The 17040-nt window shown below is 39.0% G+C and overlaps 1 protein-coding gene across 2 annotated transcripts in view; it reads right to left on the minus strand.

Moving 5' to 3' along the window:
• Window positions 1–17040, minus strand: part of LOC117207877 (neuroligin-4, Y-linked-like) — a 37327-nt gene that overhangs the window by 9180 nt on the left and 11107 nt on the right. For both annotated transcript variants that reach the window (XM_033448548.1, XM_033448546.1), the window contains 3 exons: window positions 15969–16266; window positions 12492–12644; window positions 11178–11378 (listed from right to left, as the gene is read on the minus strand). In XM_033448548.1, coding sequence (XP_033304439.1) covers window positions 11178–11378; window positions 12492–12644; window positions 15969–16266 — 652 coding nt within the window. The remainder of the gene's footprint in view (window positions 1–11177; window positions 11379–12491; window positions 12645–15968; window positions 16267–17040) is intronic.

Here is a 17040-nt window from a genome sequence, read left to right on the forward strand (position 1 = left end):
AAGCGTCACGGTAGTAATACTGCTCTGAAGAAGGGACGCGTTAAAGTCCAGGCGAAAAGGGCCACCGGATATATCGAAGTTATTACATCAACACGGTAAAGTCGTTATTCACGATTCACGATATCTCAAAGAGATTTACGCGATAATAAAAGATATTCAGAGGGGAGAACGAAACGACAGCGGCGACGAATTGTGACCGGCTGCCACGTGCATAGGTAAAGCCGTCGTCTACCTGCAGCGAATAGAACGCCAATTTATCGCGCCTTTTACGAGGCGAATATTTTCCATGAAGTAGTTTGCTTTGCTTTAACGAATATTAGATTTAAAAACTGATTCCCCTTGATATTTATCTTGTGAAAAACGATATATTTTACATGCATCTCGAAGACTGTTCGTCGATTCTCGGGATGATCGTTGACGTCGACAGTGCGCGCGTGTTATCATCGTTCGTTCATACGTACGACGATCGTTGAGATATCGTAAACAGACTTAATAACGCGTAATAAGCGTTATCCTTCTGTCGGATATGGCTACGTGGCAGTAAAATAAAAATGTTACCGGCAGGAAATCGGCTCGGTTAACGTGATTTACACGAAACGGTAAACCAACAGCCGAGTGAACTTGCGCATCAGATGTTAGACGATTCATCGATACACTCGAGAAATCCACAAGATCATCGAGTAATGATAGCTCGGCAATCGCTCCTGATGTTCCGACATCGGAATTCATCTGAACCGGATCTGATGACGAGCAACCATAATGCTTCCCCAGCAGAGACATAACAATCTATATTTCTGTCACTCTCCAACCCATATCCCTCATTGCCTATAACTCCTACTTACACAAACGAGAACCTCGATACAAGGTATACCAGAGAAACTCCAGACGATGTAATAATGCCAAATAGCCAAGAGCCTCGTGTAAATACAAACCATCGGCAATGTGTTGAAAAGAAAAAAAGGAGCAGACATGGAATCTCTCCAAAATAAAAATTGGTAAAAATTCAAACATTACCACAGGCCTTGACAATAGCCTTCGTCTAGTCTCCACCGCGACATACTATCGTCGCTGAAGAATGTGTAGAATACTTTGATATTTGATTGAAAATTGGATCAGCATTCGTCGTAGCCGAGGACTATTCGAGAAATGCGATGTCTGGGGATCTAGGACCATCGCATCGGAAGAACGCAGTCTGCTACAAGCAATTCAATCTAGAAACTTAGATTTTATATCTACAGGTCAGCTAACTTACTGGCCAACTGACCCGAATAAACTTTCCGACTTCTTAGTTTTCCTTCACCGGAGACGTATCCCACATCCACGCACAAATTGAGGCCAATTACGATTTAAGCTTGGACCACAGCGATGTAAGTCTAACGGTAAGTACAGATATTATTTGGTCGCAAAATATGCTGGGTGATCTGGCTCTGGTATGTCTTCGATCGGATTCTACGCAACGATCTACGAGTACGTCTGGTCAAGGACGTGATCGACTATCATTCGACGAGATATAGAGATCGCAACTTGAACCGCCAAAATAATCTCGTCAGCGACCTATCAAACCAACGCGCCGTAAGAACATTCGAGGCTGAGAGGATCTGGCCAAACGACCTCTTTCCATAAGTTCGGTTAAATCAGCGATGGACTGTTTCTGAATCTAATAATAGAAAAAGAAGAAAAAATCTTGAAGACCATTTTTAAATCATTTGTTATTTTAGTAGAACGATGATGGAAGCTGAAAAAGCCTGACATATACCGACGAAACTTGGCTGTTAAACCCTGGCACACCCTGTATATATGTATAACGAGAAAATATTTTAGTTATTTTTATTTACAGTACAATACAGTTATTGCTTTTGCTATACGAAAACAAATTTCGTGCCTACAATTATCTGTTCTCCATTCGCAAATACACGTATCGATTTTAATTTACAGATATCCATTGTCCCTATTATTTAGGTTACAATTAATTGCAATTGGAACCTACTCGTTCGACCTATATTCGTATCCGTTCCTCACGTTTCTATATCCGTTTTAATAATCCAATACGAGACATCGTAAACCATGTGACATTTAAACAACTCCCAGATTCAATACGATAGAGCAAATTTGTATCGACTTACTGTAAAATATTAAAAATTACAGATATGTTTTTGATTACGCGAAACAACAAATACGACATAGAAAAGTGTGTCTAACGTCGAACTAACGCGATAACAACGATCGAGCGAATATTATCAAACGTTTCTCGCCGGAAAATTCTGAACATTTAACGCAATTATCGACGAGTCAAGCGATGTGTCTGCAATATTTCGAAAATTTTGAAAAGGACGAAGAAATGGCTCAAGTAAAGAAAGAAATGAAAAGACAATTTCGGTAACACGATACTGAATTTTCAAGCAGCTCTTCTTCCTCCGTAGTTTTCCTTCGGTTTATTAGTTCGTCATTTTCTTTCCTACCTTTTATACTAAATTTATCCGACTGAAAATTCTCTTCGCGGGGGGAGAGGAATACGAACGAATTCTCGATAAAGAATTAAACGAAGAAAGGGAAAAGAAATAAAGGGAAATAGGACGAAGAAAAGGAGATTCAGCTGAAAAAACCTCGCTCGCTTCAGTCCGGCATCGTTACGCTACGTTTTAGTGTGGCTTCACGAGGTCGCCTCGTAAAGATCGTAAGCCGGAGGAATATCCAAACAAACGTCCTTTAAAGCATCGAGTACTTCACGCGGAAATGTTGCAGAGAGAAGCGTATTCGGATTAATCCCGGTGCTATGCCGAAGGGAAATACGATGCAATACGTGTCCAATGTAAATATCCTCCGCCTCGTCGAACGCAAATATTTGCCTTTTACAATTTTGTATCCCGCTCGCTCTCTGTCTAATGCTGCGCAACTATCGCTATAATTTTCGGGCAGACGATACATGCACGAGACAACTGCGTTTTCCTATAACTTGCGATTCCGTCTGTATCTGATTCATGACGAAAGCTTCACGATGTTCGTTGGAGCGAAATCCGAGAGAATCTTCAAAGTAGATCTACGATTTCATATAACTGGTGTTTTATTTTATAGTTGCACGTATACACTAAAGTAAAGGATGTATATTGTGAAGTAAAAGACATCAAGGCAGGAGTACCGCAAGGAAGCGTCTTAGGACCAATATTATACACACTGCACACGGTCGACGTACCAACAACTACCAACAGCAAACTATTGACATTCGCGGACGACATGGCTGTACTAGTGAGGCACACTAATCCAGAAACAGCAGTCACGTTACTACAAGAGCACAAAAATAGAAAAATTGCTACAAGATAAACAAATAAAAGCAAACCCGGTAAATGAAACCATATTACATTTACACTAAGAAAACAGAAATCACGAAATATCCAATTGAATGGCACGCACATAACACAAACAAGGCAAGTTAAATATCTAGGACTCCATTTAGACACACAACTTACATGGAAACAACATACTAAATCAATTACGGACAAAATACGGATAAAAAGAAGACAGATGTACCGGCTAACTAGTCGCAACTCTAAACTCGACATAGAAAATAAACTAAAAATCTACAAAACGATAATAAAACCAATTTGGACGTACGGAATACCGCTATAGGGGACAGCAGCAACGAGCCACGTAAATAAACTAGAGTCGCTACGATCGAAAATACTGAGAACAATAGTCAACGCTCTATGATATGTCAGAAACGAGGATATACGCAGGGACTTAAAAATACCAACGGTCAAAGAAGAAATCGGAAGGTACGCAGAAAAATACAAGGAAAAAAGGGCAACACATCCAAACCAGCTGGCTGTTGAAGCGAGCAAAACTCTCATAGAAAGAAGACTAAAAAGAACACCCCACTGACCTCACTAAAGAAATAAAATAGTCAAACTTGAAGATGGTACCTCGAAGAAGATGGAAACTGGAAGATGGAAAAAAGAAGTATACACTGCGGATGTTTAGATAAATTTGTAATTTTACGAAGACGATTAATGATATTTCGAAGTATAAAGAGTCAAAGCATAGGACATTTACATTCAATGTTTATCGATGTATTTATCGTTTTCAAATCGGTATAATCGCGATCTAAAGGAAGTTGATCTAAATACGCGAATAAATACCAAATTAGCATTGTATTCGACGATATTCGCCGAACAATTTAACTCGTCTCCATTGCCATTCGTCTTACGGTACATAAGCTGTTGGAAATCTCGTTCGGTTATCGAATATTCCAACTTCCTCGAAACTTTCTTCGGCGTGTTATTCCAAAAATCTTCTCAAATACCGAGCATTCGAAACTTCCTCGATATTCCGTGGCGCATAGCCAACTCGGAGACACCGGATCACAGCGATTATTTCAATCACGCTCCACCCCTAAATATCGGAACTTCTTACTTTACAATTGGTGCACGCGGAAGGCGGTTCATGAATTACAATAAACCGAATCGTTAATTTCAGAGTGTTGGAACTCGAACGAAGAACACCTTGCCCCATTATCGGCTGCTGCTGTTCCTCAATTAATTAATAATCTTTGATAACCTATCGGAATATCGCTACTACCCTTTTCTCTCTGCGACCGATCATCGATTTATAGGAGGAAAAAAGAAGGAAATAGATGTTTTTAAGGCTCTTTTACTCTATCATCAAGATTTTTTGAGCAATCGAATACTTTGTACGTTTAATTAACCGATAACCGACATTCACGATCGATATCATCGTTTCATACTTCGATTTTATAAAACGTAACCAATTAATTGTGGCAAAATAATCCTGAAATTACCAAAGTTAAAGATCGAGGACTCTAAAAATTTTCTGAACACATAATCGCAAAATGCAGTTGTAACGCGCGTTTATGACTCGCATCTCGAGCGAGTCGCAAAGTTCGTAAATCGTACGCGATCTTCGGGCCGAAGAAAACGGTCGAAATAATCTGTACGAGGTGTCGAACACCGGAGACTCTGAAATCTTCACGAATCAGCCGATTTGTATGCAAGATGCACCGTTTCATAAGGTCGAGGACGAAAACGATAAGAAACGAAGCTGTCGCGAATAGAATCGAGGCAGAGATGCCGACGACGATGGAATTTCCGATTCGGAAAACCGCGTATAATATTATATAGCGCGAATAACCGCGATAAATTAAACCCATCTGATACTGCGTTGTTATCGTGCTCAAACTTTGATTTACTTTCGATCCTGCCGGCGAAATTGCCAAGCTCTTCGTGTCGTGCTGTTAATTGGACCGAGAAGGGTTCATTATGAGTTGGCGCTGCTAGTTTTTCAAGTGGATTAAAAGATGCGTTAAACCTTTCCCGATGGAGAACTGATTTTACCCTCGAGATACGAAATAGGGTAATTTAAGCCTCGAGTTAAAACGTTTCTGATTGGTACGTCAGCGGAGACACGAGGTTTCGTAAACTGCGATGGAGTAATTTGAAGTTGGTTGGATAACCGCGGATTTTAATACGATCTACTTTAATAGAAGTTATTGGGATAAAATTTATGAAATTTTGTTCCGCTATACTATATCATTTCGCTAAGTTGGCGAAAGTATTCCAAGTCCTGTCGTAGAAAACTTTCATATGCATATTGTATGTGTTGTATAAAACGATTTGCAATTTTGTCGATTAAATGGGATGGAAGTGGCGGATTTGAACAATACCGATGAATTTTACAAGGGATTTATTAATCTCGACGATAGCGGAGCGATGTGGAGCATACGATTGCAGATCTTGAGAGAGTAGAGCGTTCGCAAGCGTATCAAGTTAATTGGGACGAGAGCAGAGGACGCAGATTGAAACTGATGACGATGGATATCTTAGCTATTCACTTAGCTATTGACTTGGATCGTTTAATTAAACATTTATGTTTGCAATTCGACAAGACAACGGGAACGTGATACTTTTTATGGTCACTGGTCCAAATGCTTTTGTCTTCTCGGTAGATAATTTAGATTTATACTCTGGCGATTCTATAAAAAGATAGCCAGCGTTGACTCTCATTATTGATTCACTTTTAGTTTGATAAAACGTTTTACCGACACTTTGCTAAAATTCGCGTAATATTACATATGCAGATTCACTGAAACGTTCAAATACTTATAGACGGTAGCGTACGAGAGTAAAAAGTTCTTATTGTTAGCCAGTTTTAAAGCTTTGATAAGCAGTATATGAGATTCTCTTTTTACCAAATCGATTGGTTTTTAAAGGAAGGCTATCGCCTCTGCTAAGAGTTACTCACGAGTCCTTCGTTCGTTTTTCTTTTTTATCGATTAGTCCGTCGCTATTCCAGTACTGTTTCTCGCCTATACTTCACGTGCACGAACGATTGGTTTCGCGAGTAATGACGGGAGCAGTGGACCGTGATTCCTGGCAATTGGCTGACTCAATACGCGCCAGTTGCATCAGTTCTTCTGCTTTCGAATCGACCTGACTACACAGTACGCGATCAACTAAAGAAATTCGTGACAAACCAGCGAAATATTAGGTGGACGTACGATTTAAACGACTTTGCATGGTGGAAAAGTGAGGCCAGAAGAGACTGAAATCCACTTGGATTGGTTGGTTACTTTTGTAAGACCTTTGAAGAATATTGTATCTATTTAAAAAAAGTTGTAAGTCTAAGGGAATTTTACTAACACGTATTTTTATCTTAAAACAGTTTTTGCTGGTTGATTTTTGTTCAAAGAAACGATATTGGTATTTTAGCATGTTATATCATGTACAGCGGTTCAAGTTTCTAGACCAGTAATTCCGTTTGAATGTAACCCTGATAGAAATTTTCTTGCAGGAGTGTTTACGATGCTGTATTTTGCGAGATCAACGATAATCGAAGGAATACAGAGAATGAAGCGTTTACGCGATTGTGCAAATGCGATTATTTAAAAATTATCGTTATATTTGATATCGCAATGGCGTTAAAATTGTACAACTTGAATGCGACACGATATAAGCTTCTAAAGTGAAACATCGTTTGAATTCTCCAAAATAAACCGTTGCGAATGTATAAAATTGCTATGACGAATTCTTAATTACGAATCAACCGTTCTAACCACCATTGTGTTGATAGTATTAGCGTTAGAAAAGCTGCGAAAGGATCGTGTTATGCAAATTGCACGTATACTTTGAAACCGCTGAAAAGCGCATTCCTTCGTCAATACAAACGGCCATTATATACCGAGCAACAAAGCGAGAGATGCTTCAAGTCCTAGCACTGTATGAAGCGTTCTCGTGTTCAGAGAACCAGACGCCACGGCGGTCGGAACGGGATAAAACAAACAGACAGGACAGACGCGAGAGAGAGTTGCTTCGAATGCTTGCGGCTGTCTGAACAGGATCCATGCCGCTTCTCGGCCATTTCCAGCCGGGTTCCGGTTGCGCCGGAAATGTTACCAAACAGTTTACATCTTCGGCCTGGCCTTTACAGCTCCGGGAACACGCTGTCTCCGTTCCAGAAGCTGGCAGGAAAAGGAGGAAAACAGCTTTTCCTTCGTTGCCCAAGGTTGCAACACGGCAACTCTTCAACCACCGTTCCTATTTCTCTTTCTTTCTTTGCTCGCTTTTTCGACCTCGATACGCCAGCAACGAGCGACTTCCTGTGAATAAAACGAGGCAACGAGGCTCTTCCGACGCGTCGTGGAAACGCGGGTAAAAATCCACTCGGCCGATGGTGATGCTGGAAATCGAGGAATCAAGCTGATGCGCGCCTCGACTTTTATGCTTCTGCCTCGCTCCCGTTCACGCCATTTCCAACTGGCGAATTTCGAGGAAGTTGCAGGAAATTACGGCCTGTTGCCGAGGCTACGAAACATTCGTTTCTTACGGACGTTTTTCGTGTATTTTGTATACGTGATTTCAAGGGCTTTCTTTATATCGAACAAAAACGAAGAGAATTTACCATTCTTCCGTATTTCGTTCTTGCCGACAAGTGTTATCGTCGTATCGAGCATATGTGGTTGTTAGAGTTATTACATTGGATCATTATGCTTATATGGAAAATTTAATGGTGTAAAAGTGCACGTAATACGCAAAGGTACTCGTATAGTACTCGTTATAATATTAAGCAGTACCCCTTAGAAATAGTAATTTACATAACCAGCCGCGATGTACATAATTATGGAGCGTCGAACCCTCAACGAATGCGAATACTTTTAAATATTTATTTATAATTACCGAGAGTTTCGCTTGAACACTTTTCGACTTGGAATTTGAGAGGAAAATAGATATACTTCGAGTAACCTAGAAAAATACACCGAGCTATGAAAATCTCCTTTTGTGGAGAAAAATTTCTTCGCTCTAATCCTAACGATATTTTTTGAAGCCATCGAAGCCATTAAAACCACTGCTGCATTCTCCTTCGAACAAAGATGCAAAGATATTTTATTCTCGCAACCCCTTCTGCAGACTTCAAACCGTACCTTTTAAAATGCTTTCCGTTTCATGTTGATACGATTTCTTGTCCCGAAGATATTGTCGAAGGAAACATCATTTTTGCTGTTCCTTTACGGCTGTCCTCCCTCGCGCTTACTGACCTGTCCCAAGCCTGGCACGTATGCAGTGGTCGGTGACAGCCGCCGAGTCAGCGCTTTTTTCCCTACTATTATAAGGGCGACGCGTACGCATTTCCAAAGGAAAGAAGTGGGTCACGAAATTTCGCCCACCATTCAACGCTCTCCGTGCACTCGACGTGCTCCGATTTTCGTGCCTCGTATCTCGAAAACCGATTCGGATATCGACTTGTAACAAAATGCATCCTCGAGTGCCACGGTAGTGGTACGTACGGTTTAGTCCTGTTACGGTGCTACAGCTCCACGGTATTCACCGAGTGCATTTCGGTTTTAAATTTCGTCGTTCCTTTCGGGTGGATCTTGTAGTTGAAACTAATGCGGTATCGAGTGCCTGATGGTTTACCTGCTATTGAATACGCTAATGCTGCTCTTCACGGATTTCTCTCGCATATATCTCGGTCTCTTAGGAAATCTTCGAGCTTTGAATATCCTTCTTTCCCTAAGAAGTCTTTAAACGTAACTCGTCGTGTTATTAATTGCGAAAATGGTATCTTTTATTAGTTTCGCACGATCCTTTTATCGTTGGTATTTTTCTTAGTGCTGTGACTATTGCTCGGAGGTCTTTTATTTTATCGGTATTTCTGCTTCAGCGTTTTCGGTATTTCTTCTTTGTCAGAATTCCTTTGGCTATTATATTTTATTTCTGGAATCCTTTTCTTTTTGGTATTTCTTTTCTTTGGGTTTATTATTGTTACTGAAATTCTGTTTTCAGTTATTCACATTCTAGTATTTCATTATGTTAGAGAATATTTTCGCAAACTATCATTAAAGAGAAACGGGTGGGATGATAGATTATTTTCCATCGACATAGAACAAGGGGAATAATCGATCTCTAGTGCGTCTTAATATCAACGAGAACTTCGAGAGGAAGTGTCAATGTTCTTGCCAGACAGAAAATAAAATAATAACAGGAGCACATGTGCTGTGCTCTTAATTATTCATTGATAAATAAGCGTGCTTTATTTCGTGGGTCAGCGCAGTTTCAAAGTATAATTAATGTTCCTACGCGTTGCTCGAGTTTCTATAGCAATATTATACTTTACGAATATTTACGCTGCACTTCAGCTGTGCATGTATATTTGTCTTAGAAGCACGTCGACGTTTCTGTGGTTATCTGTTCTCATTTTGTTCAAATCCTTTAACGTCGGACAATTCTCAGTGAATTAATTATAATAAGTACCAACTGTTCCATCTAAATAATATTTAACATAGAAATTGTAAAAGTTTGATAAACCTTTCATCGATAATCGAAATCCAAATTAAATCAGTCTGCAGACAAATTGAATTAGCTTCAGGAACGTAGTCTAACTCTTTACTATAACTTAACCAACAATTAACAAACTATTTCATCGACTGACAGAACCAGTTTTACCATTTTCCAAAAATGTCAAACGAAATATCTCTCTTCATTGAAACCCATTTTCTCTTCTTAACTGTACACTAATCGCACAAAGCAAAGTGAATGAAAAAATACCAGGAATATCACGACCCCATCGGGTAAATCCCGCCAACTATGAAAAACCAAATTCCAGTAGTTAAAGCCAAAAAGTGGAACGTCCAATCTGTACTACAGAGAGAGTCCAATAAAAAATACATTTTCGGTTCTCGAGGAATAAAACGAAGCCACGTAATTTGTCACTATCCACGCGAGATCAATACGCACGATTTTTTTCATCCCTCTTCCCTTTGTCCCCTGCTCCCACCCCACGTGAGATGTCGTACTATCTCGATCGTCGATCCGGTCGGGTTTGCCAGACTAATCTCTTGCCGATTAATCTATCGAGTGTCGGGTAGCCAGGATCTCGCCTAATCGCGACCGACACGCGATATTTCTGCTCTATTTCGAATCGATTTTCATCCATGCCGCTTGTTATTGTACGGTCCTTCGTCATCGTGGTCGGCCCACCGACTCTCGCAATTTGTCTTCGACACGGCCGAATGTGTTTAGTTTTTGGAAAACAAGCGTTTAATGCTCATCGGAATTCCAGATTATATCAATGTGTTGGTGTATTCTGTAATGTGTAACACAAAGCAGAAGAAAAATGAATATTTTATCGGAGAGAAAGTCTTCCTCTGAAAAAACGAATTAGGGAAAATTGTGTACTTTTTTAAATCTTTCTGCGTTCTTTCATTTTCAGTCCAATTGCAAAGTTTTCTCGTGTTAATAAGTATCTCAAGTTCTTAAAAACTCTTACCGATACGCGTGATTTCTTGTTTCAATTGTACATGTTAGACATTTCCCTGAAACATTGCAAATCTTGTTTGTTTGCCAGAATGAGAGCAAGATTGAAATAGAAAAGTTGGAGGATCGTAGGAGGGTTAAACGAGCGAGACAAAGGTCCTATTTTATCAAGAATTATGAAGAAATATTATATGAAAGATGTTCAGGAATATATCAAAGATTAAGTCTGACTCTCAACTGTTGCAGTTTCTCTCTAATGCGAGGCAGAAAGTTTAATTTTTGACGTCGCGTTCGCGTGTTTTATAACGTGTAGGACAGAGGAGAAGAAAGACGAGGCGTTTCTTTCGAAATAACGCGTTCGTGCGTCATTTTATCTTGCTGCACAGTATTGCACAGAATAAAATTCAATTCGCTCACCCTTGCCATAAGGAGCAAGTAGAAGAAGGTTCACCAGCGCAGCTCCAGTATCGTGTCCAATCAACGTGATTTTTGTCGGATCGCCTCCAAAGGCAGCGATATTTTCACGTACCCAGCGTAGTCCCATAGCGATATCCTTCAAGGCCAGATTTCCACCAGATCCTGGCGTTCTGTCTGGATACGGACGAGTCCTTAAGAAACCTGGAGCATTTCCAACCATACTTGACTCTACCTTATTTATTTATCAAAGAAATATGTACAATATTATGTTAATTTTCTTTTCCATTTGAATAAAAATTTACTCTCATTTCTATCTTCGAATATTCTTCGATTCTCTTATTATTTATTCATAGATATCAATACATTTACGAAATTTATGTGTATCCGAAGAATCATTAGAAACTTATCGACTAATTTGAAACGTTAGACGATAAAGAATCTATATTCGATATTATAATAACAATCTGGTCAATTTCATATATTAAAAATAAATCTTTTCTTATTTACTGTTTCTATCGTTATCTCAATTTATCGTTATTCGGTTTCATGTTATAAAATGATATACAATTAAAATACCATTTATATCGCAAATGAGATCTATCTTTTTTCCATCGTGCTTAATTCCACGACAAAGTTATGCCGGATATCTGAGTGCCGTTCGATTACAGGAAAACGGATACCATAGGGAACAGTTTGTTTCTACATTCACGGATACCGTAATTGAATATACTAAAGGAACCGTAAAATATTAATCCGCTATCGGATGGATTTATACGACCGTTGGACGCGCGCAATTATAACGTTAAATAATGCGACCGTGTCGTTTGTGTTTCTGCCATAGAGCCGTGCACGTGTGTACGTTTCGTTTGGACAGAGTTTAACGCGGCAAATGAATAATGAGCAAGCTTTTGGGGAATAAGAATTCATCCGAGTTGGATGAATTATTTATTCGGTGTTCCTGCTTTATTTGTGTTTTCTTATTTACCCTGCATTATTCATGAGAACTTACAGTTTTTTACTTTCGTTTTACGTTTTCAGTTTTCGCGAATAAAAATGGCGTTACGTGAATACACGTGCTTTTTTCTTCGGATTTTATGTGCGATCGATTAAGGAAAATAATGGCAAAGCCTGCAACTTGAATGCGTCTATATGTTGTCGTTGCGTAATTTTGATATTACGTGTACACGTATGTGAATCTGAAAAATATTGTCTTGGTTATTTATCATCGTTATAATAATATCACTGTGGAAAGAAGCGATTTATTCGTTGGTTAAAAATTATAATTCTCGTTGTATGTATAAAAATGATACGTACCTAAGATTCCAAGACGATAATTAAGGGTGATTACTATGACGTGTCCAGCGCTTGCCAAAACGGACCCATCGTAGATGTTTCCCGTTCCCCATTCGAAACTTTCACCGTGAACGTACACCATCACAGCGTATGGTGCTTCTAGTCCTCGTGACCCTACGGAATTTCATAATTTCAGTTCTGAAATCTACTATTATTAATATCGCGATTATATGTGGATTATTATTCAAATATTGTAATCTGTTCTAATAGTATTTCATAGAATCTCGATATCTCCCTGCCTATATTAATATATTTTGAAGAAATATTTTTAACGAAGCGGTATAATATTTCCATTTAACGATATCAATTTAATTAACGAATTACAAGCTGATTCGTCGAAGAGATGCGCGAGTCAGATCTTTAATACGTAACGTAACATTCGATTTACCTTGACAACTCAAGCCATTACCTCGTTATCGAGATCAATCGATCTTACAATGATTTATTACCATGGTAATAATCCAGCCTGCATTCACGTAGCCCATATATTTCGAAAACACGTCGTTCATCATTAACGCCACCTCCAAAAGTGTCCTTCTACCGTGAAACAACGCGTAATTAAATGATAAGAGATCGTTGGGCGATTTCATAAGGGAAACTCTCAGACCGGGGAAGAACGACGAGCAGGTTGAATTGGCCGGATTTAAATTCATTAGACGCAAGGGGTGGTTTTACGTCCGGAACAGCGTGGTGTCAGTTTGCTCCAAGTGCACGGCTTGTTACCCCTAGTAATGGTGAGTTACGTTGCAATAACTTCTGCATTTCTCCACGCGTAGAGCTTGTGTTTATTAACTTGGAAAATATAATTTTATTACGTTACATTTTGCATGTATCCTTTAACACATTTTCAGTATTAAGAAATATTATTCATATTCGCCTATTCTAGATTATACGCTTTTATTCGAGTTTCACCTCATTCTCTTTTTGCAAAGAAATCAAAGTACCACAGGAAAGAATAGTTTTCTTCCTCGAAACAACCAAACATTTTTACTTTATGCCAAGAATTATTTCGTCCATTTGATTTAGAGTACTACGATAATTTTCGATACCCAATAATCAAAATTTGTTTTGTCAGAATAAATAAAGAGGAATTTATGACAAATTCAAATATTACATTATCCCCGTGTACATAGGTATATCGATTTGTTCACGCTTACAGGAACCTGTACGAAGTTTATGCACATAATAAATTCCTCCCATAACCGCAAACCGTATCATAAAAACTACCATCAAGTACATCATAAAATAAACTCTGACGAGTATGTAAAATAAAACTTCCAGGCAAACTAAGCTAAAGCATCGTATATACTTTCAAACTCAAAAATCATTATCACGCCATAAAAAAAAAAAAAAAAAAAAAAAAATCCAATACGAAAATTCCACTCTGTTTCGCGCGAAAAATATAAATCAACTGTATTCCCATTTCTTTCTTTCAGGAATTTTTAGAACACTAGAAGAGATTCAATGGTCGATCGAAATCGATTTTCTGCGCGATTAATTCCGCCTGTTATCCGTTTACTTGTCACCGTAATATCACGTTGGCCAGGTATCGTTAATCGCGCTCCAATCACGGCCAAATCGCTCTTTAACCGGTTGCTATAGCGGAAACGGACGCGAAGCGATTAGCGGGCGACGACGGTTTTATTGGTTTCGTCGAAAATTCAATTTCTCTATCGCGTTACAATCCGCTCGACCGATTTAATTGGCAGCGGCTCGCCTGATCGAAAACGGCGAAACAACAACGGTGAAGCTCCCTCGCGATTTCCTCGATTACGTAACAACCATCCCCCTTTCCGCCCCAGCTTGTGTTTCATCGTGTACAAGGGAGAGACACCGGTGGAAAAAATTCGGCTAAATCGTTGATTGGGATGATACACGGTTTGTGTGGTGAAACAGAGGGAAAATAAAACGAGTATTTCGCTCGTTATCGTGAACCGGATTTTTTTCCAAATGGAGAGAAGACCTGGCGTGGTAATGTGTGGTTGATCAAGACCAGAATTGGCCACGACTAAGATATACCGTTACTCTATATCTATTTACGGCGTGTAATTCCAACGAGGGTCATACGTTATACGCGTGTTTGCATAGAAATTGCATTTCATGTAAAAAAAAAAAAAGTGTTCGTGTAATTTCGAATATTTCCATTGTATCTTGTTACTAATTCTTATTTTCTCTTCTTTATACCTTTCTCTTGTTTGTCATTACTTCATTTGCAATCTACTTTATCCCATGTTGAAACACGTTATTACATAACAAATGCGTATTTCCCTGCCATCAAATTCCCGGGGAAGACCACGAAGGGCAAACTTTTAATTCCAATCTCAACTTTTCATCGTGCAATTTCGTCCTCCGTGTTCACACGTTATTTCTCTTTTTTTCTTCCCATCGAGTAATTTATAGATGCAGAACAAGAGGAGTAGTCATTCGTTCAGAAATACGTCTAAACATAAGCAAGTGCAAACTCTTTGGACATTAGGAGAAGCTTGTATAAAAACCGTACGCAATAATTAATTAAAAAATATTTGCTGACCATATGGAAATAATTTTTCGCCATATATCCAAGTACTTGTCGATAGAAATTTATTAAAAAACTAATAGATTGCAATGAATTTTCAACGTTGACGTAAATTCGACCGACGTGAATTTGCCCTCGTAAATTCGACTACGACGTTCATCGAATGATATACGAGGCGGCTTTTACTTTCGCGACAATACCAGGCATAAAGGTCGTAATTACTTGGGAACTAATTACTCGAGGAAGTAACTTGTTTCGTAATATCGTATTATTCCATAAACAGACGATAGGTGGCAGGCTTGAAATTTCCTGGCCGTGTGTTATTAACGCGTGCTAATTAATTGCGAGCATTACACCTTGAATCTTGCGAATATAAAGGCGAGATTCGCGCGTTTAATTAGATACTTAATGCGCGACACATATTCCCTCGTCTTTCCTTTTATTCTCCCTCATTAACGTTATGTCAGCAACTCGTGACGTTTGCCTGGCGTTTTTCCGCGAATGTTGAATATAAGTTTGTTAATTACGCAATGAACCAAAAAAAAAAAAAAAAAAAAAAGGGAGAAACAGAGAGAAAGGAGAGGAAAAATGAAAAGAGGAGTTCCAGAGTGTTACTTATGAAAAAGAGACAATTTTTGTGTTCCAATGTAATAAACCGCTTTCCTGTGATTTATTTTCAACAGTGATAAAAACGTGAATTGTCCTTTTTTCATATAAAAGTAAAGTTATTCGGTTATTCAAACAATGCGTTTCACGATTAGTTGCAAAAGCACTGTCTCCGCTGTATATTCTAGATGTTGACATTTTATTCTCAACATCTAGAAAGCAATAAAATATAAAAATGATTAAAGCAGGCTTGTTACACAAGTAAAGACAAGAAGAAAGGAAAGGAGAAACGTAACACAGAGTTTTCTTCTACTTACCACTGCCGGGTATGTACAGGTTCAAAAACAGGCAGTCCTCGCTCTGGTTGGTCAGGAACATGTACAAACGTTTCAGCTGTTGGTATCTGCCTAGAGGCATTTGCAACAAAGCAGCTGTGTCATTGCTGATGTCCGGAAAGTGCTGGGGGCAAACCGCGCCGAAGGAATCCGCCAGTTTGATGCCGTCCCAGGGGATCGGCGATATCGGTGGTCGAAAACGTAAATCTCCTACGGGAGGTGCCGCGTACGGTATACCCCGGAACACTTCTACGGGATCTAAGTGCCTGCTGTTCAAATCCTGCGACAGATACACGAGATACTATGTATTGCCAAAAAAATATATATCAAAGGAATGAAAGCTTGGATGATTTTATCAACTTCACACACGAAACGACTGTAATCGAAAAAAGTATTTGAAAATAGATTTTTGTAGATATCTTATGAAAATAGTAAAAAATGTCTAGTAGAAAAGTTAGTAAAGCTCGTAGAGAAAAGTAGCGATAATTTTAAACTGTCTTTTATTCGCCACTGTATATATAAGTTTCCAATAATTCATAGATACGATCCTGAAATCACATTCGCCGATAGATGGGATTTTCGATTAGCTATATGAATTTCGACAGACTCTAATAACCACAAAAGTACCTCGTTACTTGAATTCGGTGTGCGCAGACCAGATAGCGAGATCTCTGGCGGTAATATCTCTGCCCGGGAACACACAGTTAGATGTAAATCCTCTATTTTATGTACATAAACGTGGCTCGGATGTTCCTGTTCCGAAAACTAATTACCTAATTACCCCCTGCGTTTCGATTATCTCTGCTTGACGAGAAGATCTGCTGGATTCCCGGCAATCCACGAGCATCGCAGTTTCTCTCATCGAACGATCGACTTCTGTCTCTCCTTTCGAACAACCGAAAGTTTCTTTTAGGAAGACAGAAATTTGACGAAAAAAAGACAAGAATTATCGTAGAAAAGATTTGTTAATTCAGTAATTAATAGTAATTTAAAGATTCGTTAATTATTGAATACGTTTTTAAACTTTGACGCTCTATTTTACCATTAGACTACT

This window comes from Bombus bifarius, unplaced genomic scaffold (assembly GCF_011952205.1).
Source record: "Bombus bifarius isolate JDL3187 unplaced genomic scaffold, Bbif_JDL3187 scf7180000008047, whole genome shotgun sequence".
Classification (NCBI taxonomy): Eukaryota; Metazoa; Arthropoda; class Insecta; order Hymenoptera; family Apidae; genus Bombus; species Bombus bifarius.